At 38.9% G+C, this 27,120-nt stretch overlaps 1 protein-coding gene across 1 annotated transcript; it reads right to left on the bottom strand.

The window, feature by feature from the left end:
* Positions 1–369: 369 nt before the first annotated feature.
* si:rp71-17i16.5 (phosphatidylinositol 4,5-bisphosphate 3-kinase catalytic subunit gamma isoform) lies at positions 370–26,195 on the bottom strand. The gene is made up of 12 exons (XM_023273434.3): positions 25,905–26,195; positions 23,036–24,264; positions 21,843–22,416; positions 16,899–16,964; positions 16,353–16,578; positions 12,514–12,608; positions 11,507–11,650; positions 11,303–11,393; positions 9,836–9,966; positions 8,526–8,637; positions 3,952–4,109; positions 370–1,888 (listed from the first exon to the last, which is right to left on the bottom strand). The coding sequence occupies exons 1-12, from the start codon at positions 26,091–26,093 to the stop codon at positions 1,631–1,633; spliced, it is 3,273 nt and encodes a 1,090-aa protein (XP_023129202.2). The 5' UTR covers positions 26,094–26,195; the 3' UTR covers positions 370–1,630.
* Positions 26,196–27,120: the final 925 nt, after the last annotated feature.

Genomic DNA, 27,120 nt, shown 5'->3' with positions numbered 1-27,120 from the left:
ACAATGAGCCACCTGCAAAGCATCTGAATGTTCTTGAATTTGTCACCTGGCAACATCCTCTAACAAGAAAACTCCCCAAGCTTTTAATAAAAGGAGGACAATTAGACCTGCGGCACCAATTTGGCACAAGAAACAAGAGCATAATGGACAGAATGAGTGGAGATGAATGCAAAGACTAACACAAAGGTTAAAAAAATGATTTTGAATGCCACAGTGAGAAAACAGCCCACTTGTTGCCAGGATATGTGGCAATATTTCCATCTGTCTGGTGCCACTTCACCGGTCTTTGTAAACCTAAACCCACCTAAACACCCTCATATACTGTCCTCTTTCAGCTCCTCATGTCCGCTAATTATCCAGAGCAGAAAGTTCAAGACAACACAACATACTGGCTTTAATTTCACACAAGAACAAAGCAAAGTTTCAGGATATGAACACAAATTAATCTGCACATCATCGGCGTCTCCTCCAGATTCAAACAGGCCGACTGTTCTAATTATTGAACTTCCAGTAAGACAGAATTTCTCAGATTTGTAACAAGTTCATCAACACTCGTCGTGTAAAATTGTTGTTAAACTTCTCAAACCTCCCACATTTTAAGTTTGGCATTTTGTCAGAAATGCGGTTCTTGATTGATTTGTGAAAACATGTTTTGATGAGTGGATGCGTAAAAATTATTCCTCTGTTACACTAACAAAAAGATTATGCATAAATCTAATTAGTTTTCTACTGATGTGCACAAAAAACTTAATCTAGAAACTCTTGTAAAATAAAGCATTTTTAAAAACCAACATAATTTCAGCTATTGTGACTAATCCCACATACTCTTGTGCTGAGAGATATGATTTTATTGAGGGATCATTTCAATATTAATGTGATTTTCTGTAAAAACTATAAAAGGCATCCAGAAACTACAGCTTTCTGTCACTAACCACCAAGAAAAAGTTAAAAAGCAACAGTGCAATAGTTAATTTTTCATATGCAATAGTTCAACTTCATTTTATCATGTGCAATATTCTAATTTCATGTGCAGTATTTCATTATCATGTGAGACATTACTTTACCCCCTCAGTATCATTAATCAGTATTACTTCTACAGCCTTATTTTAGCTACTTATTTCATCTTCAGTAATGCATCGTACTTATATATTATTGCTTTTCTACTAGGCGCTGCACTTCTGCAAATTAAATGTTAAGTAATTTGGTTTTCTGAGCAAAATCTAGCAAAAGAATGTCCTTCAGGAGTAGTAGTTTTCTCTTATTTTATCTCATTAGACCAAAAACATGAGGAACTGCTCCCCTAATGGGTAGATGTGTGTAATTACATGCCATTTTTTAATTAAATGCCTTTACATTCGAAAAAATATGACATATTTGTTGCTGTTTTGGTGCATAGTGATAGAGATGGTTGCAGGAGTTGCATCTGATTTAAGTGTGATAAAATAAACTGCACAGTCCGTGTATTTATAGTGTATATATATAATCAATGTTGCTGGTTACCATGCAACAATTTCAAGCCGCATTTCCTTGCAACAGTCACAAGTGAGTATGACACAAATATAACGATAAACACCATAAAAACAAAGAATAAGCCGGTGGTTCCTGGAGGCTCCTGGACAGGCCCAGCAGTCTACTTGATGCCGGCGACCATGTGGATCCACCAGTTGGTCTGCACCGTCCAGTCCATCCGCTCACACTCGGCGATCTGCCGCAGGAAATGCTGCCTGGCTTCGGCCTCAGTCTGGTCCTCCTGCAGCGCCTCCCGCAGGTAGCGCATGTCCTCTGCGGCGCTCAGCTCCGGGATGCCGGTGAGCAGCATCAGGGAGAACAGGGTGACCAGCAGCCGGGAGTGGCAGCGCAGGGACAGGTAGGCCTGGATGCAGGTGTCCTGAAAAATGGATGAAAATGAGGATGAAAAATAATACTCAAACAAATCCTATTAATATCTTTGCTTTCACATAGTGGATTCACTTTTTACACATGCGTTTATTCCACTGCCCCAATCGTCCATCTCATATAAATCGTTAGTTAGAGCCCGAGCACCAACAGTGTGTAGGACCCTGTTGGAATGCAAGGAATGATTTCTTGCCCTAAAGAATCTGATTTTTGAGGGTCTAAACATGCTCAAAGACTCATGAAAATTTGCACAAACATCAGAACAGCCAAATTTTTTTTAACATTTTATGGGACCTGTGTGTGGAACAAATGGCTCCATAGCGCCCCCTGCAACATTACTACAAACAGGATGTTTCACCTACATCTACCAAATTTGGTAGCCTTATGTAGCACATCAAGGTGAACAAAAAAGCCTCTTGGAGCCATATTCTAAACCCAACAGGAAGTCGGCCATTTTGCTTTAACTGTGAGATCTTTTCTTATTTTTGCTCATTTTCAGGGGTTAACTCCTCCTAGGAAGTAAGTCCATGAGACCTCATTTTTGTCTAGTAAATACAACAGACCTTAGTGATGAAAAATTATTATTATTATAAAAATTATTATTATTAAAATCTTCTGCAAAAGTCAAAGGTGGCCCCCTGAACTTTAATCCTTCGCCATGAAACAGGAAGTGTTGTCTAACTCTCCTGTACATGCTCCAATCTGTCTCAAACTTTACATGATTGATTAGAGTCCTGCCTTGATAACATCCACATGCTAACATCCATTCACAGTCATACCACCACCTGCTGGCAACAGGAAATTACATGTTTTACACTTTGATGTATAACAGCAGGTTGCCCATATTCATCTCAAATGTGGTGACATAAACCTTAAGATGTTGAAAATGATTCATGAAGAAAACTGAGTTGTTGTCAAACGTCATGTCCATGAGTGGCAAATTTTTCACCATGATTACAGAAGTGTTTATATCTCAGCTGTACATGATCCAATCTGGCCCAAACTTCATATGCTGGACAAGAGTCCAGGTCTAAAGACATCCACATTCAAAAATTTAGTCATAGTTATAGCGTTACCTATGGGTAACAGGAAGTTATAGCCATTATATTTGCACGTACCATCGCTAGAAACTTTGTGATATAATCCTTGACATTGGTCAATTAAGTCTCAGCACATTGAAATTTCTGCCACACCTCAACATGTCCCACATTCCAACATTCACGGTTATGTAAGGACCCAATCAACACTGCTTGCAGCTTTAATATTTCAACTATTCTTCTCAATAAGTCTTCACATGTAGATACATTCTGAACTCCTTTTACCCTCCATATTTCAAGCTTCTACATACAGACATGAACAAAAGTTTACTTGTAAAACACAGGTATATCGTGGCAGTCTTCAGTTTAAAATGACTCCTATTACTCAGAATTTTCTTTGATGAAATAACTGGAACACACGCATCTTTGTGTCAAATAACAAAAACAAAACAACTAAAAAAACAACAATCATGTCTTATGGTTCTTTCACAGATTTTTTCGAGATCTTCTGGAATAATGACAACATCTCCTGGCTCAAAAATATACATACAGCAACTTGAATGATCAGTTTTGGTGATGTAGAAAGTTGTATTAATCTTTTTTTTTTTTTTTTTTTTTAAAGTTTCATGGCCTCTTAACTACCTGCGAGTGATTACGACTGACTACAGCTGCTGACTCCTCTGAACCAGTTTAAATAGGACTGTTGGCTTCAGAGAAACCAGGCAGAGATTCTGCCTCAGACACAGACAGAGTCTTCTTCCTGAAGGGGGCGGGCAGCAGCAGCTTAGCTCTATTTAAAGCTACAGGCACTGAAACAGTCGGTTTAAAACAGGAGTAAAACCAGGAGTTACACGGTCATGGAGAAATGAACCATCTTCGTGGTATTTTGAGTTGAAAAAGACACTTTCTTGCGACCTTTCACTCATATCTCAACAGATTTTTCCGGTGTTACTATCAAAAAATATAATACAAAGAGTACCACGCAAAGAAAAACAATCACACTAACACTCATTCCTACCCTGAACCGCTGGAAGTAGAGGCTGTTGCGACCTCTGACCCTCCCCATGAGCAACAGGAAGTCAGGTGTGAGGACGAACGGGACGCGCTCCCTCGGCATGCCAAGGAAGCACTTCCTGTTTCCCAGGATGTGACCGAAGTCAATGTGGAACAAGTTTCCTGCGAGTTCAAGGAAGCACAAAACCACCAAAGTTTTACTCTGATTATCAATGCAGAAATCAGAAATGAATACATGAGGGACTGTTTACAGAAATGTGGATAGTTTTTCTCAGAAAATAGGTTCAATTAAGTATCAGTATCAAGTATCAGCATCAAATATTAGCAGTAAGCATTAGCCTCAAATATTAGCATCAAGTATCAGCATAGTACTAGCATCAAGTATTAGCATCAAGTATCAGCATCGAGTATTAGCATCAAGTATTAGCATCAAGTATCAGCATCAAATATTAGCAGCAAGTATAAGCATCAAGTATTAGTGTCATACATTAGTATCATGTATTAGCATCATGTACTAGCATCAAGTATCAGCATTAAGTATTAGCATCAACTGTCAAGTACTAGCATCAACTATCAAGTGTTAGCATTAAGTATTAGCATTAAGTATGAAGTATTAGCATCAAGTGTTAGCATCAGGCATCAAGTATTAGCATCAAGTAACATCAACATATTAAGAATTAGCATCATTAATTAGAAGAGTAAGCAATTTTAATCCAACACACTGTCAAATTTAGCGCTTATTTCATATCGACTTTCTGTGTGTGCGGAAAAAAAAGAAAAGGCAATATTCTGGAGTGAGCTTTGTTGTTGCTGCTGTGCAGAAGTGGCCTGCAGAGATGTGAAACGCAGCAGCAAATGCTCCTCTCCAACCTTTTCCAAGTAGAAATATCAAGAGAAAAACTGATCAAAGGCTCATCTAATTTCAACGATTTCACTCCTCGGTCCTGGAACTCAATCTTGGTGCATCATAACAAAAGACCCTTTATTTCCTGAAAGCATTTCGGGGAGCCAGGAGGCTGCTGGAGGAGCTCTAAGTGGAGGTTGCACATGTTTACCATCGATGAAGTCTTTTCTGTGACATAAAACACACGGCTGGATAATACAAACTGCTCTTCTATGTGGACTCCCAGGAATTTGAAGTTTGACACCCTCTCCACACAGCTTCCACTGATGAACAGGGGCTGAGTGTCCACTTTATTCCTCCTGAAGTCTATGACGATTTGCTTGGTCTTCACTGTGTTCAGGGCCAGGTTGTTGTCTGTACACCATGCCGACAGCCGCTCCACCTCATCCCGGTATGCAGACTCATCCCCCCCAGAGATGAGTCCCACCACAGTAGTGTCGTCAGCAAACTTCAGGATGCTGTTGCTGGAGTGGGTGGGGATGCAGTCATAGGTGTACAGAGTATAGAGCAGAGGACTCAGCACACAACCCAGGGGGGAGCCGGTGCTGAGGCTGAGGGTCGAGGAGATGTGTGGTCCAACCCTGACCCTTTGGGAGCGGTCAGACAGAAAGTCTTTAATCCAGAGTCGGGATGAGTACAGCCGGCTCAGGTCTAGCAGCTTGGTCACCAGTCTGTTGGGGATGATGAGATTAAAAGCCGAGCTAAAATCCACAAAGAGCAGCTGCACATATGTAGTTCCCCTGCTGCTCCAGGTGGGACATAGCAGAGTGGAGAGCTGTGGATATTGCATCCTCAGTGGATCTGCTGGCTCTGTAGGCAAACTGGTGGGGGTCTAATCCTGCCGGGAGTTTTGAAATGATGTGTGTCCTGACTAGATTCTCGAAGCACTTCATAATGATAGGTGTTAGTGCTACTGGACGGTAATCATTCAGGCAGTTGATGTTGTTCTTCTTTGGGATTGCAACAATAGTTGAAGACTTCAAACATGGGGGGGACAGCAGCTTGAGCCAGTGACTGGTTGAAGATCCTGGTGAAGACCTCCGCCAGCTGATCCGTGCACACATCCTCAGCATCTTACCAGAGACGCCGTCGGGTCCCGTAGCTTTCCTCGGGTTCACAGCCTTCAGTGTGCACCTCACTTCATGCTCCTCCACCTGTAGGATGGGGCTGCTGTGGGCAGGTGGATGAGGTGTGGCTGTGGGCGACTCCACCTCGAAGCGAGCGAAGAAGCGGTTCAGCTCCTCCCCCAGTGTGGCGTCACCAGCCTCAGCTATGGTGTTGCTTGGTCTGTCATTGGTGATGTGTTGCACCCCCTGCCACACCTGTCTGGAGTCGCTGCTCTGGAAGCAGTCCTCAATCCTTCTCCTGTAGGAAGCCTTGGCTTCTCTGATGCCTCTCTTTAGATTGGCTCTGGCAGCGCTGTACAGCATCACATTCCCAGACCTGAAGGCGTTGTTACGCTTCCTGAGCAGGCACTGCACTTCTCGTCATACAGGGCTTTGTGTTGGGATAAACCCGGTTGCGCTTGTCCACAGTGACCTTGTCTCTGCAGTGTTTGATGTAATCCAGGACTGCTGTAGTGTGCTGCTCCAGGTCCTGGTGTTCAAAAACATCCCAGATAGTGGACTCAAAGCAATCCTGCAGCATCTGAGAGGAACCCTCAGGCCAGGTTTTAACAGTTTTGTTTATGGTAGGAGCCCTTTTCCCGAGGGGGATGTATGCTGGAATTAACAGCAGGGACAGATGGTCTGACTGGCCCAGATGTGGTAGTGGCCTGGCCCTGAAGCCCAGCTTGATGTTCGAGTAGACCTTGTCCAATGTATTTGTCCCCCCTGGTGGCAAATTTGACTTGTTGGTGGAATTCTGGCTGCACTCTGTTGAGATCAGCTTGGTTAAAGTCTCCCGCAATGATGTGAACAGCCTCAGGAAACGAACTTTGCTGGCTGCTGATGACGTCATGCAAATGTCCAAGGGCCGACCTAGCATTAGTGTCCAGTGAGATATACACAGCAGTTAGCATGACTACTGTAAACTCACGTGGAAGATATATGGGCTTACATTTGACAGTCATGTACTCCAGATCTGGGGAACAGTGGCTGCCTAAAGTCTTAGCGTTGATACACCAGCTGTTGTTTACGTAGTTGCATAGACCCCCACCTCTGCTCTTAGCAGAGTCTCTAGTCCTGTCATGCCGGTACACTGTGCGGCCTGCTAGTTGGATTGCTTTGTCCAGGATGGATGAGTGAAGCCAAGTCTCTGTGTAGAGCAGAATGCAGCTGTCTTTCACGATGCTGTTTGTTGCAACCTGTAGCCTCAGTTCATCCATCTTGTTAATGAGGGATCTTGCGTTGCAGAAGAAAAGGCTGGGAAATGGCGGTTTGTGTGGCCGCCTCCGTAGCCTCACCAGTACACCCGCTCTGCAGCCCCGCTTCTGTCTCCTCTCCCTTCGCCGCCTCTGGCGCCTGCTCACGGGGATGATAATCCAAGGAGAGCCGGGGCTCCTGGCAACGTCCGCTGGGATGTTGTGGGAGTGGAGAAACTCTGCTGTAACCGCGGAGATCGTGCCGGCTGAAGGTTTTGTTCGCCCCACAAGATGTCATCCATACGAGCAACATACACGCATGAAGCATCAAGTATTCGCATCAAGAATCAAGTATTAGCATAAAGTATACAGTATTAGTATCTAGTCTTAGCATCAACTATCAAGTGTTAGCATCAAGCATCAAGTATTAGTATCAAGTATTGCCATCAAATATCAAGTACAGTCATCAAGTATTAGTATCACGCATTAGCATCAAATGCATGATGCAAGTATTATTATCAACTATCAATTATTAGTATCAAGTATCGCCATCAATCAAGTATTAGCATCAAGCATTAGCATCAAACTATACTCACTCACTCATATTATGAGCTGGTGATTCGTCAATTTAAATAATTAATTAGCAACTATTTCTCAAGCAAAATACCCAAACTTTACTGGTTGTCAAATTTTGGATGAATATTTGATGTTTTTCCTCATCTTATTTCTTGATGTCTTCTTCATGTGTGTTAAGTATAAAAAAATCTAATCTATGAAGGCTTCATTATGAACTAAATCATAATTAAAAATAAACTGAGAGTTGTCATGAACACTGTTCTGCTCATCTGATCATAAAACACAGTAGTGGGTTGGAATAAAACAACATGAGGTCCTGAAAGACAAATATGTCCACATCAAAATAATACCACAAAAACATTAGATATTAACATTATTGTTCACTTTCAATGACAGTCCTGACTATAATTACCAAATATTCATTTATTCTCACGATTTAAACATTTTAAATGTAAGTTTGTTTACATTATCTCATTGTTTTGTATGGGGAAAAATATTTTCTATAAAATAGATGTAAAAGGGAATTTTTGGATTACTTTTGTATTATTATGGCGTCTTACTTCATTTATTTTCACATTTGTAACCCTTTAAATGTCAGTTTCTTTATATTTGAAAAAATATTTACAATTGCACAAGTTTTGCTTCATCTGAGAGAGATTTTCATGCATGGAAGACCTGAATGTTTCTCTTTTGGTTCTTTAGCCCAGTTTTTAGCGCCTTTGCCATGAATTTGCTGAGTTCACATGATGTGCTGCACCTTTAACAGCCAGTGAAATGTAGAAGTCGTGCTTCATACCTTGGTCCGTGATCATGATGTTGTCGTTGTGTCGATCTCCGATTCCCAGAACGTACGTGGCCACACAGTAACCAGCACAGGACTTCACAAACTTCTCCACAGTGTTGTAGTGCTGCAGGCAAACGACATCAAAGAACTCCAATAACTCTGATTTTGTACGTCAGAAATACCTCTGAAATACTCTGTTACAAGTGAAGATCTTTCTTTTAAAATTTGATCTGAGTAGCATCAAGTATTAGCATCAAATACTAGCATAAATTATTGAATATTAGCATCAAGTCTCAAGTATTAGCATCAAGTATTGGCATCAAGTATTAGCATCAAGTATCTCATATTAGCATTATGTATTAGCATCAATCATCAATTATTAGCATCAAGTCTCAAGTGTTAGCATCAAGTACTGGCATCAACTATTAGCATCAAGTATTAGCATCAAGTATTATCATCAAGCATCAAGTATTAACATCAAGTATCGACATCAACTATTAGCATCAAGTATCATGTATTAGCATCAAGTATTAGCAGCAAGTATCAAATATGAGCATCAGGTATCATGTATTGGCATCAAGTATTAGCATCAAGTGTGAACATCGAGTATAAAGCCTTAGCATCAAGTATAAGCATCAAGTATCAAGTATTAACATCAGCTATTAGCATCAAGTATAAAACATTATCAACAAGAATTAGCATCAAAATGCACCCAGTTTTGAAAAGTAAAAGTATTCATTGTACAATATGAGCTGATGATTAGTCAACAGAAATAATTAATTAGCAACTTTTTCTTGACTTTTTCAACCAAAATTGGAGTGGAATTTCTTGTTAATAAAAATAACGCTGCAAAGTAACTTGCAAGCATAAATGTAATGGAAGTAAAAGTTTGCCAAAATGTGTTATTCAGTAAAATATTCATCAAAATCTACTGAAAGTATTAACAGTAAAAGTATTTAATATGCATTATAAGCCCATAATCAGTCAATAGAAAGAATTAATGAACTTTTTTTTTATTTTTATTTTTTTTAACAAAATTCATTATTTTTATCAGAATTTTTTGCTGTTCCTTAATTTTGGTTAAATAAAACACAACTATTTTCTGACATTGTATAGACAAAGAAACAAAATAAAATAGATAATTTGCATTTTATTTGCACCCAACTTGTCGGAGTAGAAGCATAAAGAGCATTAAATAAAGGAATAAATATCAAATAGTCTGCACAGATTGATATGAACCAGCATGTAAGGTTTTTCATTTGGGTCCAGAATTGATTGAACTCTCACTCTGACTCATGTTCTTATGTTTTAATGTCACTCACAATTTCCTGGAGTGGACATTTGGACTTGAGCCACTCGTACAGACTGTCGTTCCTGAAGGCTGCAGCCGTTCCTCCGAGGCTCCTCTGGATGGTAGCGATGGTCGTGGCGTTCCTCACGATCTCAATCATACCTGGAATAGAATAAAAGTTCTCCTTTCACTTTGTAAAAAGCACATTAGATACGGCAATCTCACGCAAAGATGATATAATTCTCTCATGGGGCTTCATTTATTCAGTTCCCACTGACTTCCTCTTTGCGCTTTCCGTAATTTTTTTGAAGTAATTTGCAGATCAATTACTGGACAAAGAGCTACTGAAGGGTTATGAGTCAGATGGTTTGAATAAAAAAACCTACAAGACAAACAAGAAATCAAATCAGAAATGTAGGATAAAGCTTCCCTCATTAGTATCAAGTATTTGCATCAAGTATTAGGATCAAGTATTACCATCAAGTATCAAGTATTAGCATCAAGTATGAGCATCAAGTACCAAGTATTAGCATCAAGTATCAATTATTTGCATCAAATATCAATTATTTGCATCAAATATTGCCATCAAGCATCAAGGGTTAGCATAGAGCGTCAAGTATTAGCATCAACAATTAGCATCAAGTGTCACATATTAGCATCAAGTATCAAGTTTTAGCATCAAGTATACTAGCATCAGATCTCAAGTACTAGCTTCAAGTAGTAGTATCAAGAAGAAAAAATTAGCATCAAGTATTAGCATCAAAATTTACCCAGTTTTGAAAAGTAAAAGTATTTATTTTACAATATGATTATTAGTCAGAAAACAGAAATTAGCAACTTTTTCTTTATTTTTTGAACCCAAATTGGAGTGGAATTTCGTGTTAATAAAAAAAAAAACAAAACATAGCATTATCAATCAAGTATTCGGATCAAGTGTCAAGTATCAGCATCAATTGTTAGCATCCGCTATCAAGCATTAGCAACAAGTATCAGGAGTTAGCATCAAGTGTTAGCAGCAAGTATTACAATACCATGAAGTATTAGGAACAAGTCAAAAATGTTTAATCATGTTACAAACCCCTTTGAAAGGTCTCTTTGGATTCATTCTAAACACCGTGATCTGTGTCCTTCAAGGGAAACATGAAGAGGGTAGAACTGAACATGTCACCATTTGTCCTCAGTAAATATATCGCTAAAGGTGCTATTAACGTGAAATTTTCACCAGATGTTGGTATGAACCCATGGAATTGGTATGCTTCCCATGCATTTTTGCACCTTCCTTTCTTCATGTGTTCAATACTTTTTCCCGGTGTCACTTCACCTAATTACACTATTCATAGACATCTATGGTTTGATTTCTCTGCATGTGTGGGTTGCATGGGTTGATACCAATATCTGGTGAAAATTTCACGACAATAGCACCTTCAGAAATATATTTACTGAGAAAAATGGTTCAATACTTATTTTACCCACTGTAAAAGGTACATAATGTGGATACCGATGTTGTGTCCTGTGGCGATGCAGCCGTACGGAATAAGGTTCAGATCCAGAGATTTCTCCTGCCAGATGGAGTCCATCAAAACCAGAGTCTGAACAGGAAGAAGGACCAGATCAGGTGTCACTTTATCCAGGAGTGGAATACGTCCATCCGCATGAAACCCCAGCATTCTGACAACATTTAAGGTAAAATAAAAAGACAAACCTGAATGACCAGCATGTCCTGTCGGAGGTCGTCCCCCTCTTTGAAGATGATTCCCACCGGTGTTGCTGGAGTCGGCGACGGCATCGGAGAGAACTCAAGCCATAGAGGTTTCTTCTTAGACGCCATCACTTTGCATTTATCCAGCTCAAAGAGAGAGAAAAGAGCTGATTTGTTTGTGTGAGACTTTCCCAAACGCCCTGAAATCAGCAGTGGGGTTCTACATGTTTAAAGTTATGTATAATCTTGCATCCTGTCGTCTTAGAGGATCCTACCCAGGAAAGGGCAGTGCAGGTTTTTCTCTTGGAGAAATGTTGGTCATTGGTCCACTCCTGGAGGTTCACCACTGTTCCACGTTTCTCCATTTGTGGATAATGTGTCTAACTGTGGTTCTCTGGAGTCCCAGAGCCTCAGCCATGGCTTTATAACGCTCCAGACTGATAAACGTTGATGACTTTGTTTCTAATCTGTTCTTGAATCGCTGCTTTTTGAGACCCTTTAGCTACTTCAGACAGGTTCTATTTAGTGATGTTTAGGTATCAACCAGCCTGGCAGTAATCGTATGTGAGTGTGGCTGGTGAAACTGAACCCAACTGACGAATCAATTTGGTCATTTGGTAGATTGGTAGCTAGGGGGGCAATTGCTTTTCCACATGGGGCACGATGTGTCTGGACAGCATTTTTCCTTCAATCAATGAAATCATCACCTAAAAACTGCATTTTGTGTTTTCTGGTGTTGTCTGTGTCCAATGTTAAAATTAGTTTGATGATCTGAAACCTTTATGTGTGACAAATATGCAGAAAAAGAAGATAACTGTAGGGGGTCAATACTTTTTCACAGCACTGTACTGTATGTTCAGTTATATGTGGTCAAAATAGGGAGCCAGGGTGAACCACACATAGAAGACTCCACACACAGAGTTCATTTAAATTATAAAAAGTAGCAGGACTAACATTTGTTTTATTCACAATCAGTTTGCTAACAGAAACCGAACAAGAGGACGCCTCACCAGGATCCTTCCGGCTTTGATACGAGGATCGAAGGGCAGCAGGAATTCATCCGGCAGGTCGCTGTTTCTGAGCTGCTCCTGAAGCCTGAGAGGCACTAAAAATAGAGCAACAACACAGTTAAGTGATGCTGCCTGTGGTGGACTTTAACGGAACTGATCGTATCTGGACATAATTATATAGATTGGCTGTGGAGAAAATACATTTATTCACTTCACTTTGCTAAATGACATAAAGTGGGATTTTGTATGCTGGAAGACATTTGGCATATGATATAAGCAGTCATGATTGAACATCTTGAAATGCACTTTCCGTACCGTTATTCTTCTTGAAACTATGTGTAGAGAGAAATATACATACAGAGAGAGACAAAGGGACTTCATAGATGTGCACATTTTAAAGAAAGCAGCAGCGTAAATTTGAATCAAAGCCACTTTAGAGAACGAAGGGATTATTTATATTTTTATATATATATATATATATATATATATATATATATATATATATATATATATATATATATATATATATATATATATATGTATATATGTATATATATATATATATGTATATATATATATATGTATATATATATATATATACATATATATATATATATATATATATATATATATATATATATATATATATATATATATATATATAAGGAAACTTCTAAATATGTGACTTTGATACACAGAGATGAGATTTTAATGGTTTGACCAAAGACAATATAATAAAAGATATATATACACTACCAGTCAAAAGTTTTAGAACACCCCAGTTTTTCCTTTTTTTTATTGGGAACTATGTATGTCAATGTCTAATTGTACTCTGAAATGAAAGCCTAGAAAAAATAAACAAATGAAGTGAAAAAGAAAATCAATTTAGAAACCAAAATGTATTCTAAACTAGCCACTTTTGCCACATATAACAGCTGAAAACACATGTGGCATTCTTTCCACAATGGAAATCAAATATTCCTCAGACAGTTCTTCCCAACTCTGGGAAGAGTGAACACAAGAATCCTCATGCACTCCCAGCATTCATGGAACTGAAGATCCAGTGAATTAGTTTTATTTTGATGCCATCAAAATAAATGACCACAACAATCGGAAATTCCTAAATGTTTGCAGGTTTGGTCAGCTAATGTGGCTAACATCAGCTTTGATCTTCTGTCCATAGGTCAAAGCTAAAAGCTGGAAACTATGTCAATGAGAAATATTCAGAGGTGGTAGAAACTTTGAGAGCAATTTGAAACTGACAAACAAGGACTTTCTAAGTTAATGTGTTTTCATGTCATCTGTTGTGCTTTAACGTCAGCCATTGTTTACATCTGTTAGATTCTCTCTTGCTCTATGTGCTCACATAAACTGTATTTTAAGACAGATAAATTCCCAATAAAGCCGTTCTTTATTTACGGTCACTTCAGAGCCACAGCAGGTTTATTTACTGTCTACAGCTGCTTCTGCAAGAGTGAACACAAGAGTCTTCATGCACTGCCAGCATCTGAGAAACTGAAGATCCAGTGAATTAGTTTTATATCGATAGCAACATCAACACAACAATCAGAAAATCCTAAGTGTTAACACAATGTGTGGACTTTTTTTGTTGTCAAAGCTTGAGTCATCACATCTGTTGTCTTATTGGCTGGCTGAGGAGCACCAGGTGTGCAGCACAGCTTCATATACATGCTGCAGATTGGATTTCTTCATGTATATAAAGGGTAACTTTACACCACATGCTAAGCAGCAGAGCAGAAGAGTGACTGAAATAAACAGCAACTGAAAAAAAAGCTGAACCCGAACTGCTGCTTTTCCCAGAGTTCATCAACGTTAACTCTGAGAACCTGCAGGACGTGGCTTTACTCATCATGCTCGAGGGCTTGAACAACAAAATACTCGACAAAATTAAACTACAAAACATTCAAGGTTTTCTATTTACTGAGACTATCACGTCCTCATCATTTTTCCATCCTTCTATCTCCATTATGCGAGTGTTTTTATATCTTCGAGACAAAGAGTGGAGATTTATTAAATGTTATTCTCATTTTAACAAGTCGGTAAAACACTAAAACCAACAGTAAGAACAATATTTCTATTATCCTTGGTGCTATTTTTGAGTTTGAAACCTCCAAAGCTCTACTTGCATTTTATTTAACATTTCAATTACTCATTTCATCTGATGAATATTTGGCTTATTTGCAAATTTTAGTGTTTCTCACTGTCTTATAATTTCTGTTTCAATTATTTTGTCTAACAAATCACCAAAGATAATTTCATTTCCTCTGTTAGCATATCTCTTTATAGTTTCTTTTTATCTTGCAGTTTGACTCAATGTGATGGGAAAAAAATTCTCCCCAGAGCAAAAGTAAAGTTTGAATGATTGAATGAATTAATAAACTGTGTGAGTTTCGGAGGATTTTGAACTTTTTGTTGTTTTATAAGATGAGATAAACCTCTGTTTTTCTGAAAATCAAAGAAGAAAAGATGTTGGACTTCATGAAACTGTAATATAAAATCACTGGCATGATCTTCAACAAAAACTCCTTTGTTCAGGATTTGAGCAGGTTGATCTGGAGGAAAATAAAAATCAGACTCAAATAAAAATCAGACTCATTTTACTTTATGTCAATGCAAAAAATGTGAACTATAGTGCTTCACCAATCAAAAACTATTTGATGTACTTTTTAAATATAGAAACCTCTCAATCAATGACATGATGAGAAATAACAGCGAATATTTCAGGTTTTTATCTTCAACAGTTCCTGAGATATTGTCGCTCAAACAGACTCAAAATTCATAAAACCAGTTTAAAGTGGGTCAACAAAACGACTAAAGCACAATCATGTCTCATCATGTTAGTGATTCAGAATCTGTAATATTAAACAAGCAAATCAAATCGTCTCTCATCAATAGTCTTTCAATTTAGATGAGTTGAAATATATATATATTTTTAAAAGTTTATCTGCCATAGAAAATCCCACAAATGAACAAAAACACAACTAATAAAGCAGAAATCAACTGGTGATATTTTCTGAATCATTTATAGCTGCATGTCGCAATAATACAAAACTAAACAAAACATGTAAAATCATTTTTAATATTAAATACTGGGTCACAAAAATGAGAAAAGGCTGTTTTTGTTGAACTTTCATAACTGATTGAGGAGCTTTGACAAGTTGCACCACAACACACAAAAAAATAATAAAAATAGATAAATAAATGTTTTTTTTTTTGGTTTCTCCAGCCATAAAATATGCCCATAATGATAATAACATTTTATATTTAGTTCTTATTAATAAAATAATAATTAGGAAACACAAAAAAAGTAAAATACATTTATTTTTATTTATCTATTTTTATTTTATTTTTGTTTTGTGGTGCGACTTATCAAAGCTCCTCATTCAGTTATGAAAATCCCAAGAAAATAACTTCTCCCATTCATATTAACGTATTCTGCATGCCTAGTTTCATATTATTGTGACGTGCAGCTACATGTGGTTCAGAAAATATCACTAGTTGACTTCTGGATTATCAATTTTAATGTTACTATGAGCTCAAAGATTAATGTTTTCTTGATGTCTTCAGTTTTTTTTCATATTTCAACTCACCCATAATCAGACATTGTTTGTTGTACTTGTCCAATATTACAGATTCTGAATCAATGACATGATGAGAAATAACAGTAAAAATTTCAGGTTTCTGTCTTTAATAGTTCCTCAGATATTGTTGTTCAAACAGCCTCAAATTTTAATGTGTGAAAAAATCTACTGAAAGTGGGTCAATGTGTGATTTTTAAGTAAATGTTTGCATTCACAGTTTTCTTATGTGCGTCCCACCTGTGGACGGCAGGTTGGTCTTGTCTGGATAGAAGCTCTTGATGAGCAGAGCCACCTTCTGCAGGGCCTCCACGGCCCGGACCTGCTGGATGAAGCTGTCCAGCATCGCCTGACCGCAGCCCAGCAGGTAGGCCTCCAGGATCACCGCCATTCGCTGGCGGAAGTATGGACATCCGGCCACCTCGCTGCGGACGTACCAGAAGAAGAAGTGGCCGATCCTCTTACTCTGCAGTGAGGCGACAATGTGGGTGAGTTTAGAGAGTTTCAGTGCAGATTCAGCATGAGCAGACTAAAGGCTGGACCTGCAAAAACCTATAAAAGAGCTTTTTATTTGCCCCGCTAGCAGAACAACACTCTTTATTAATGATATTTATTGAAATAAACAGCAATTAAAAGAGATAATGCATTAACATACTGTCATTAAGTAACAGTCTCAACTAGAACTATTCTTGAAAAGAAGAAAAATGGCAAAAATTCTATGTTTCTTTAAGGTGCTACAGTTTAATATGAGCGTTAACGCTGAACTATGCATACTGCTCGACTCACCCGCAGAGCTCTTTGGATGAGGTACCGAGCGAGGAAGCTGTCATGATATGGTTCCACTTTAAGGGTCTGTAAGAATAAACAAAGTGAAAGAAAACCCATAACTAAAGTTGCAAACAGCGTTGAATGGGTCCTTGCATCGTTGCTGGTCAGCGAATTCAAGCATGTCCACCAGGTGGCGCTGAGAGTTTATTTCGCTGAGTGTATTTCGGCCTATGGCTTTTTTGAGCATGACCTATCAAAACTGTCCACCAGGTGGAGCTATCCTTGACTGACATCGGGGCAGGAGTCTGATCAAACATGTAAAGTTTAAGACAGACTGGAGCATGTACAGGCTAGTTAGACAGCACTTCCTGTTTCATGGCGAAACATCGAAATTCTTAGGGCAGCCATTTAACTTTTAATCACCCATGCCTGGTGTACATCCTGGCCAAATTTGAGCTCTGTTGGGGTTACCCTGTTTGAGTTTATAGGTTTTAAAAAAGCAAAAATTGGTCCAAAATATGACACATAATTCAAAATGGCTGACTTCCTGTTCGGTTTTGGGTGTTTTTGCAAGAAGCCTTTTGTGCGTCCTGATGTGTTACAGATGAGCATCAAATTGTGTAGCTGTAGGTGAAATGTGGTTCAGGGGGAGTATTGCAGGGGAAGATAATGACCCATTTTGCCAAATATGTGTGTATTCCCCTCAAAATATAGAATTTTTTGCTGGTGTGTGCAAATTTTCATGCATTTTCAAGTGTTTTTAGGGCCTCAGAAATACATTATTTTCATCCAAAGAACAAAATATAAGAAAAAAACCCATGCATTACAAGAGATTCCTTGCACCGTTGGTGCTCGGACCCTAAATATTAGTCTCTGTGAGTCCAAACTTTGCAAAAAAAACCATCTAAAGCTTAAATTTCTTTGCATTCTACTGAATGAATCAACAGAGAGAGACTGTACTGTATATCAGCAGAATCTTTATGAAAATGCAGTTTTTATGCATTAAAAATTGAACCTGGAACCATGTAACACTCAGACGTCTGTATTATGAAGCAAAGTCAACACATCCAGAGCATCTTTTCGTTCTCTGGCTTCATTAAACTGAACAAGCCACCATGTTATGAGGCACGAGTAGATCTAAATTCTAATTGCAACCGTACATTCTTTTAAATGAATGTGTTTTCTTCTTGTATGTAGAATAAATTTATTCTTTCAGCTACCTGGTGGTGGTAACTGTTTAGGGAGCAGTTAAATCACACAAACAAACTTCCAGCAAACCTTATTGGGGTAAAGCAGTCTATAAGGTTTTAATTAATTCTGTTTTGAGATCATATCGCTCTGCAAAGTCATGCAGAACAAAGAAGTGGCTTTGAAATTGCTTGCAGCTTGAAGAACTCGCTCTTTCTGTTTGCACATCGATCTCCGTGGAGCTTCTATGAACACTGATGCTGCTGTTTAAGACAACTGACTGGTCAGTAGGAGTTGTTTTTGTGCCTGTTGATCTGGAAGCTGCTCCGGAGAATTTAAGGTGTTCAGCCTTAAAGGTATCATGACAGTGGAAGCCGGTAAGAAGTAAATCACCGTCATAATAACCCAAAGCTAAACCTGAAGTTAACTCATTAACCTGAAATCCTGCAGGACTCTGGTCAGAAGCATCATTTCATGTGCTGCACAGTATATTAACTGTTAGACAAAACCCAGGTGAAAACACGAGTCAGGTTGTGGAAAGAACAAACTTTAGTAAAGAAACTTTTCTGCAACTGAAGACAGAGACAGAGGAAATAGAGGAAATAGAGAAAACACACATTGCTGTACTGCAAAAACACAGGAACCGTGACAGCAACGTTCACGGTCGAGTGACATTTTCATTCATGAAGCTGTGTTTACATGTCAGTCCACTACTTGTTTTTATCCAATATTTTGTGTTTTTCTTTACTGTCTCCAATAAAATCCAACAGCAAGTTTTATATCATGTCAGTAAATCTGTAACTAGTTAACTACAATACGCCAAATTAGTGAAAAGGAGAGTTTGGCGCCACCTACAGCTCACAGAGATGTAGAGAGAAGATCCAACCACAGATCTTAGTAAAAGACTTTCTGAGCCAAAGATGAAGCCTTCGAAAAACCCTTAATTGTAAGAACATTTCAGAAGCATTACTGGAAAAATCACATGACCTACAACCAGAAAGGATGACCACTAAAGATCATGAAGTTCACCAGTTTTTTTTTGTTTGTTTTTTTTAAGTTCACGCCTGACCGTCTCATATCTGTCAGATTTTTTTTCCAGGAATATTTTTAAATAAAAAATGTGTAAACTTTGTACACCAGGTATTTTTGCTACTAACTTTTACAACACAATAGTTCTATGGGACTCTTTGCTAACAAGTTTATAATGAATTAAAACAAAAAATATGTACACTACCATTCAAAAGTTTGGGGTCACCCAGACAATTTCATGCCTTCTATGAAAACTCACACTTTTATTCATGTGCTAACATAACTGCACAAGGGTTTCCTAATCATCAATGAGCCTTTCAGCACTAATAGCTAACACAATGTAGCATTAGAACACAGGAGATGTCATCTATAAAATGACCCCTAAGTGTGCCCTTACCAGGCTTGATGTCCTCCATCACTCAGCCATCCGTCTTGCTACCGGTGCTGCGTTCTCCACCCACCATTGTGACCTTTACTAACTGGTGGGTTGGGTCTTCCTTTACACCAGGAGACTCCAACACTGGCCTTTACTCATTTACAAGACCCTATCAGGGAAAACCCCTCAGTCCCTCTCCAACCTCCTACAACCCTCCCATAACAACTACCACCTGAGGTCCAGTGATTTCTTAACACTTTCTGTCCCCACGGTTCGCACTGTCTTTGGCCGGAATGAATTTCTTTTCGCTTTGCTGCAGCGATCGATTGGAATTCCCTCCAAAAATCTCAGAAACTGCCATCTCTTCCATCACCTTACGTTTTTAAACAGAAGCTGCAGCAGACCCTAGCTGACCACTGCACATGCTGAATGTTTTCATTGAATTTCTAGCATTAATTTAGGGTGTTTTTAATCTGTTTAAACACTTGTGTGTAATTTTTTGTATATGTACTTGTTTATTTGTTATCTTTCTTCCTGCTGGGGCCTCTTGCCAGGTCATCATTGTAAATGAGAAATTGTTCTCAACTGAGCTTACCTGGTAAAATAAAGAATAAAAAAAAAAACAAAAAAAAAGGAGTGATGGTTGCTGGAAATGTTCCTCTGTACCCCTATGGAGATATTCCATTAAAAATCAGCCGCTTCCAGCTAGAATAGTCATTTACCACATTAACAATGTCTAGACTGGATTTATCATTCATTTAATATTATCTTCATTGAACTAAACTGATTTTATTTCAAAAATACTGACATTTCTAAGTGACCCCAAATTTTTGAACAGTAGTGTATGTCTGACATGTACACGTGATTACTTATGGTAGTTCTAGTCATAAAATTATTTGAAACACTGTGAGTTGGAAAACCATGATTTTTCTTTTAGTCCAGTAACAATATTATAGAACACAGTTGGAGATCCATCATACCTGCTCAGTGGTTGTCTCAATAATGGGCATAAATGGAAAAATCTCAATTTTAACTATTTTTTTCTCATAAAGTCTGTCTCTTCCTGGCACCAAACTCTACATTTTGAAACTTCCTATTGCTACCAATCTGTCTCTGAGTACTTAAAAACAAAGGTTTTATGATTGGTGAAATGTCGGAATAGAAAAAAAACATGGACATTTTTTGACCAAATTCAAATAACTGGCTTGTATTATTCTATCAAAGCAAGGTTGTACCATTGAAGACCAGATGTACATGACAATGAGAAAAGACAATTTCAGGACTCTAACGGCATTATTTGTCAAGTTATGACACGTCAAACATTGATCCACAGCATAATACTGCCGCCACCATGCTTCTTCTTGAAGAACGCAAAACCTAATGTTACCTATTATCCCATATTTTACACATGGTTAACTCAATCAGTGTTCACCACTTTTTAAGAAATCATTAAACTGAAGATGGTCAGGTGATGGGGCATTTTGTGAATTGAGGCGGAATGACCATAAAGTATTTTTAGAAGTGGAAGCCACCTGGTTTAGGGGATGTCAGTCTGCTAGATATTCAAGATCTTTTAGGGGATTCATGCTGATGACTTTTCCTCGATCACCAGCAGCAGGCCAATATTTGAATTTGCTCATCACTTTGTTTCAAACTTAGCTTCTGTTGCATTTGGTCACCCATTGGTTACTTGATGCTAGAACGCTAAAATGTGAAATTAAGATGGTGAACTGGATAAATATTACCTCTAAGGCATCAGCATGCAAGTCAATTTCATTTATAAAGCACATTTAGAAGGAGAAAGAGTTGAGATAGTTTTGTTCAGCTTGAATAACCGTAGTCGTAGAACATAATAAAAAACAATTTTAACAAAAACCTAATAAAAACCTAAACCAAGTAGACATTTTTTGACTAAATTTACACCATCATATAACTGGTTTGTACTATTCCATCAAAGCAGGGTTGTATCATTGAGGATCAGATGTACATATCCATGAACATACGAAATTTCAGGAATCTAACTGCATTATTTCTCAAGTTATGGCACTTCAAACATTGATCCACAGCATAAAACTGCCACCACCATGCTTCACAAAAACTGACATGACTCCACCTTCTTGTAGAACTTCTAACTCCAAACCTGTGTTGCTTGTAGTCCCAGATTTTACACATGGTCAACTCAATCAAAATTCACTACTTTTTATTTAAAAAAAAAAAAAAAAATCGGTCAAATTGAAGATTGTCAGACGTGGTGGATTCGATGAATTGAAGCAGAACTAAATGTTGAAATATGTCATAATTTAGCAGATTTTGCTGTCATTTACCATTGTCTTTTTATTATGCTTATTTGTCTATTTAAAAACACCCACCTGCACCAGCTGCAGCAGATACTTCATCACATCATCGTTGGACAGGCTCTCCAGTCTCTGCACCGCCAGTCTTCTGACAGTCTCATCTGCAAAATCCATGCTCAGCAGCTCCAGAGCCAAAGTTACATCCAGTTCCTCGGGATCCCAGTTCCCCAGAAGCCAGTGGACATCCTCGACCACTTTGTGGTTCATCCAGTCAATGTTTCGCAGGTAGTGGGGCAGGCTGGAGGCATAGTGGATGCTCTCCTCCCGGAACCTTCTCAGACAGCCTCTGTTCATGGCTGGAGATGGGGAAGAATCTGTGCTGGTTAAAGCGGACGCCTGCCAGGAGGCAGCAGATTTGGTTGAGGGGTGGCCAGAGGAGGGACTGCCAGATCCTTCAGAAGGGCTGAAGGTGTTTGGAAGAACTACAGGGAAGCTGTAGCAGTCCAGAAGGAAGCTGATAGCCATCGAGTCAGTGATGTCTGGGTTGGTAGCAGACGACAGTTTGTCTGCTTGGTAGGTGATAGCTCCTTCGTCCACGTCAAGGTAGGACCACATGTGCAGAGTGTAGGAGCCCTGGCTGAGGATAGACCTGCAAAGATGAATTAGAATGAAGTAGTACACAATTTAAATTGATGTGTTGATACAACAGTATTGCAGGAAATTACTTAAAGAGCAACTCTTATGTTGGCTTGCAAATTGATGAGGGGAGAGTATGAAGAGACTGGATTGTATGCATGTATACATTCAGTAGAGTGCCATCTACTCTAATGTTTTGTAAGGCTCGGTCAACATTTATAACCTGCATGTGATGCTAAATAAAGGACAGAACCGAAGCTATCTAATTAAAGTGAATATGCATAGATCACAATGACAGTTTTTGCATTGTTAAGTTTGAGAACACATGCAAAGTTGTAAAACTTCATACAAAAGTTTGGACAAATGACAGATGTTATTCTTTGAGATGACACGGAACCTGTTTTTAAATGGTGTCACAGAAAATTGGCTCCCTTCTGTTTCTAAACCACCATTTTTACCAATAAGAAACTGTTCATAGGAAGTGCCACCTGATGATATTTCCAGAGCTGGTAAACCTTGGGGTGACATTTAACAAGTATGGGTTCCTCAAGGCATCTGACCGAGGATCTAAACTGAAGCTAACTGACACCTACACAGAAGAATTTGTAATTAATATTAAAAAATAAACTCACCTGTGATCTATGAGGAGAAGATTGACAAAGTAGAGCACTTTCCCTTTCCCTTTCTGCAGGTCTGGTGCCTTGTTGGAGGTCTTCGGGTCTCCAGTGATTGGAGCCTTTGGATCATTGATTGTTGAAGGTCTCGGGTCTTTGGTTGCTGAGGAATTGTCACCACCACTTGCATTAATAGTGAGACCCAGCTTGGCTCCACGTGGCAGATCCCTGAGGAGAACGTCAAAGTCCAGCCACTCATTCCACAGAACTTCATCTGCAAAGGGTTTAGGAATTGACGACACTGAAGACAGAACCTTGTTTCCGTAAAGTATGGATGCTTCAACGTAAACAGACTGAGGGCATTTGCTTGGAAGTTTTGGGATATCAAAGCCGAGCAGTTTGACTCTGAGGTTTCTGTTGCAGTCCCACAAGGATATCATGAAAATGTCCTCCAAATCCTTCCCTTCCAGACAGAGATCATTGTGGGAACTGAACTGACCGCTGAAACCATCAACCAGTGGCCAGTCCACAAACTTGACGGTCTCTTCGGGGAGCTGTGACACAGGAGCCACTGATAGGTGGAGGTCCTGGTTGGTTCTCAAGCACTGTCGGACCCAGAGGAAATCACTGAGGCTGTAGTCTCCAGATAGAAACTCCTCTCTACCCGTGACTTTCAACACCACACTTTCAGAGGCGTCGTATTCAAGCCGCTGGTCTGACATGACCCTTCGGAAATATTTAAGAAGAACATCCGGCATTGTACTCAAATCCACCTGTACGCTGAAGCTGATCTTGCTCATGTAATGAAAGTTGACGCGAAGCTTTCTATTCAGCCAGACCTGTAAGTCTGCCGGTAAGGGGACAGAAGTTATCCAAGGTTCTGTGGCGTACAACTCGTCATCCCGATTCCTCAGCTCTTGTCTTCTGGGAGATGTCAGTTTCCTGCGGGTGAATGTGAGTTCGCTGAGTCTATCAGACGCTTCGTACTCCAGGTCGTGTCCAATCAGATATGTCAGACACTGCTGCTGTTTCTTCTTTACCTCGAAATCAACAGCCACCAGAGCTTTTACCAGTATGTGGGCCAACAGACACTGGGAGTCATCACATGACCAAGGAATGTCTAACGTCCTGATAACCTGACAGTCATCGTAGGCTTCGTACCAGTCATCCCCCCGGGCATATAGCAAAGTGTACTTCTCTGGATCCAGTATGGCAAATGGGTCCGGATGACAACCTTGCAACTGTACCTGAAGAGAGAGAGTCCAGGTTTTCAAAGATGTTGATAGTTGAAACTTGATAGTCTGTAGATTCACAGTCATCCAGGTCATGTTAATCATAGGAGCAGAATGTTTCTGCTTTGTTATCAGTAAACATTGTGAGAATGTTTCACAGAGGAACATTCTATAATCTGCTCCCTCAATGACTTCCCCAGAACATATGTCACCATACAGGAACATCTGATTAAGAACATTCTGTCATCGAAGGTCTCAATACGTTCCCTAAACAACTTCCCCTAAATGTCCTCAGAAATTTGCAGAAAAAATGTTCCACCTTTGTTAATATTTCACATTACAGGAACGTCTTACAAAGAATGTTCTGTCATGGGAGGTCTCGACAACATTTGGAAAACATTTATTGAATGTTCCTGGAGAACGTTCTTCCTTTATCATGGGACACTGTGGGAATGTTTTGTAGAAGAATGTTCTATAATGTGTATAAAGTGTGCTACCTTTAATATATCACATTATAGGAACGTTATGAAACGTTCTGTATAAAAAAAACATTCTGTCATCTGATGCCTCGACAGACAGACAGACAGACAGACAGATTCACAGACAAACGGACGCCGATCTTCACATAACTCCACCGTTCCTTGGCGGAGTAATAATCCATGTACAAAATACTAAAACGTGCAGTTGTTGTGTAAATTTACTTGTTCTGAGACCAAATCTAAAAAAAAAAAAAACTAGGAGAAAATAATGTTTGATTTATTAAAAAAAAAATCTCTCTCTCTCTCTCTCTCTCTCTCTCTCTCTCTCTCTCTCTCTCTCTCTCTATATATATATATATATATATATATATATATATATATATATATATATATATATATATATATATATATATATATCAAATAAGTCTGGAGTTCCCCCTAAAATGTAATTTTTCTCTTGTCCTGCCCCCTGATGACCACATTGAATCACAAATAAAACAGTTAAAATGAAATTTAAATCTCCTTTTTTGGTGTTATTTTTTTCATTGATGTCTCTTGAAATTGTGGGAACTTTTTTTAATCAACATAATATTGTAAATAATAATTATTATGCATGGAATGTGAGTCCCTTAACAACCCTGGTAGCATAACCTTTTTAGCTGGTAGCAGAAGAAGAAAACAGTGAATCACATGACAGAACATTGTCAGCCTTGATTGAATGTCTCACTCTACCTCATATTATCAGGATCAGACTAATTCTTTGGACTGTTTTCCATCAGTCAGTTTGTCCTCTTGGTCAGCAGTAACAGCAGCTAAATATCTAGCTTCTACTGCTGAGAAAAAGATCACATTAGCATGGATTAGCAACCCTGTTACTGTGATTAGAGTAGGGTTAGCAAACAACACAGAAAACATGGAATAAAAATGCTACCATTGATGTCTAAGCCTTTGATAGTTTATTACCTATTATTGATCAATATGGAGCAGAAAATTGTAGAAGAGAAGGTTTATTTTTCAAAAATTTCGCATCCCAAATGTCCTCCAATTCTGGAATGACCCAAGTGAAAATTTATTCGAATTCTACAATTAGAACTTGTAGGTAATGTTAGCTAATGTTGTGGCAACGTTCCCTGCTAGCAGAGCAGATATACTTCCTTTCAGCAGGGGTTCGCTTACCTGCATACAGATGTGCAGCCGCAGCTGGTAGACGCTGCACTGTGCAGGGAGGACGACAGAAACCGTCTCACAACCAAAACCGGCACCGTAACCTTCATCAGTAGACGTCTGCGAGGAACCAGACCCAGGTTTAAACTCACAGATAAACTTCAGGTTGTTCTCTGAGCAGCTTTGCTTTGCCATTGCCATTTCACTTGTATCACCTCTACAGTATAACAGTTGAAGTGTAGAGTGATAACGAAGCAAATCATGAAGGCTATTCTAGTGTTACGGCAGTCTGTACCTGTCTGACTGTGAGACTGCACCTTCCCTTTTTTAGACTTCCTCATTCTTTAATAGCACAGCTGCCAGACACCAGCACAGACATAATTACTAACAGAGCATTTACTGACATTGAGTTTACTTCCTTGTTCCCTTTTGTTGCACTCATAAGAACTCACAGTGACATTTCTGACATGTTTTTGTATTTAGATAACACTGAGCAAAAGGCCGGGGGAAAAGCTACCAGCTAGTAACAAAGAGGAAGATGAAGTGAACTTCTGCATTTCAGAGCAGTACTCTGTGCCTACGGGAATTCATCAAACCCGTTTGGTTTGTTTGGCTTGCTTTTGTGTGAAAGCTCCGTAGAGTGGAATGTGGATGGGCTTCATTTTCAACTGTGATGCAATTAATGAATTTTGAATGTGTTTTGGAGGAAAATATCCCAAATGTATCAGTGGGGACGCCCAAGATGGATGGTAGGATGGGAAGAGAAAGAGATCAGAAACATTATTTTGTTTTCCAACTGAAAATAAATTGGTCTGATATTCAGCTTATCCAACATACGTGTAGATTTTTACTAAGTGCTGTGAGATTACTGCAACATCATTAACATTGTCTGTGCATAGACAGACAACCATGAAAACTCACACAAGAGAAAAGTCTCAGCTGAGCAGCAGGTTTTCTGCTGTGAACCAACATTGTGAACCAGTACACCACCCACGTATTAAATTAATAGCAGCCTTACATCACCTTTTCTATATTTTATACTGATACACAGTACAATACACTACAATACAATAACTTTATTATTCCCTGAAGGGAAATCAATAACAGAGAATACAGAGCACTTACAGAAAAATTTAAGTCAGGACTTTGGGGAGACCAGTCTAGAACCTTCATTCTAGCCTGATTGAACCATTTCTTTACCACGTCTGATGTGTGTTTGGACTCATTG

This window comes from Amphiprion ocellaris, chromosome 8, assembly GCF_022539595.1.
Source record: "Amphiprion ocellaris isolate individual 3 ecotype Okinawa chromosome 8, ASM2253959v1, whole genome shotgun sequence".
NCBI classification, from domain to species: Eukaryota; Metazoa; Chordata; class Actinopteri; family Pomacentridae; genus Amphiprion; species Amphiprion ocellaris.
This window is presented reverse-complemented; position numbering and strand designations above follow the sequence as displayed.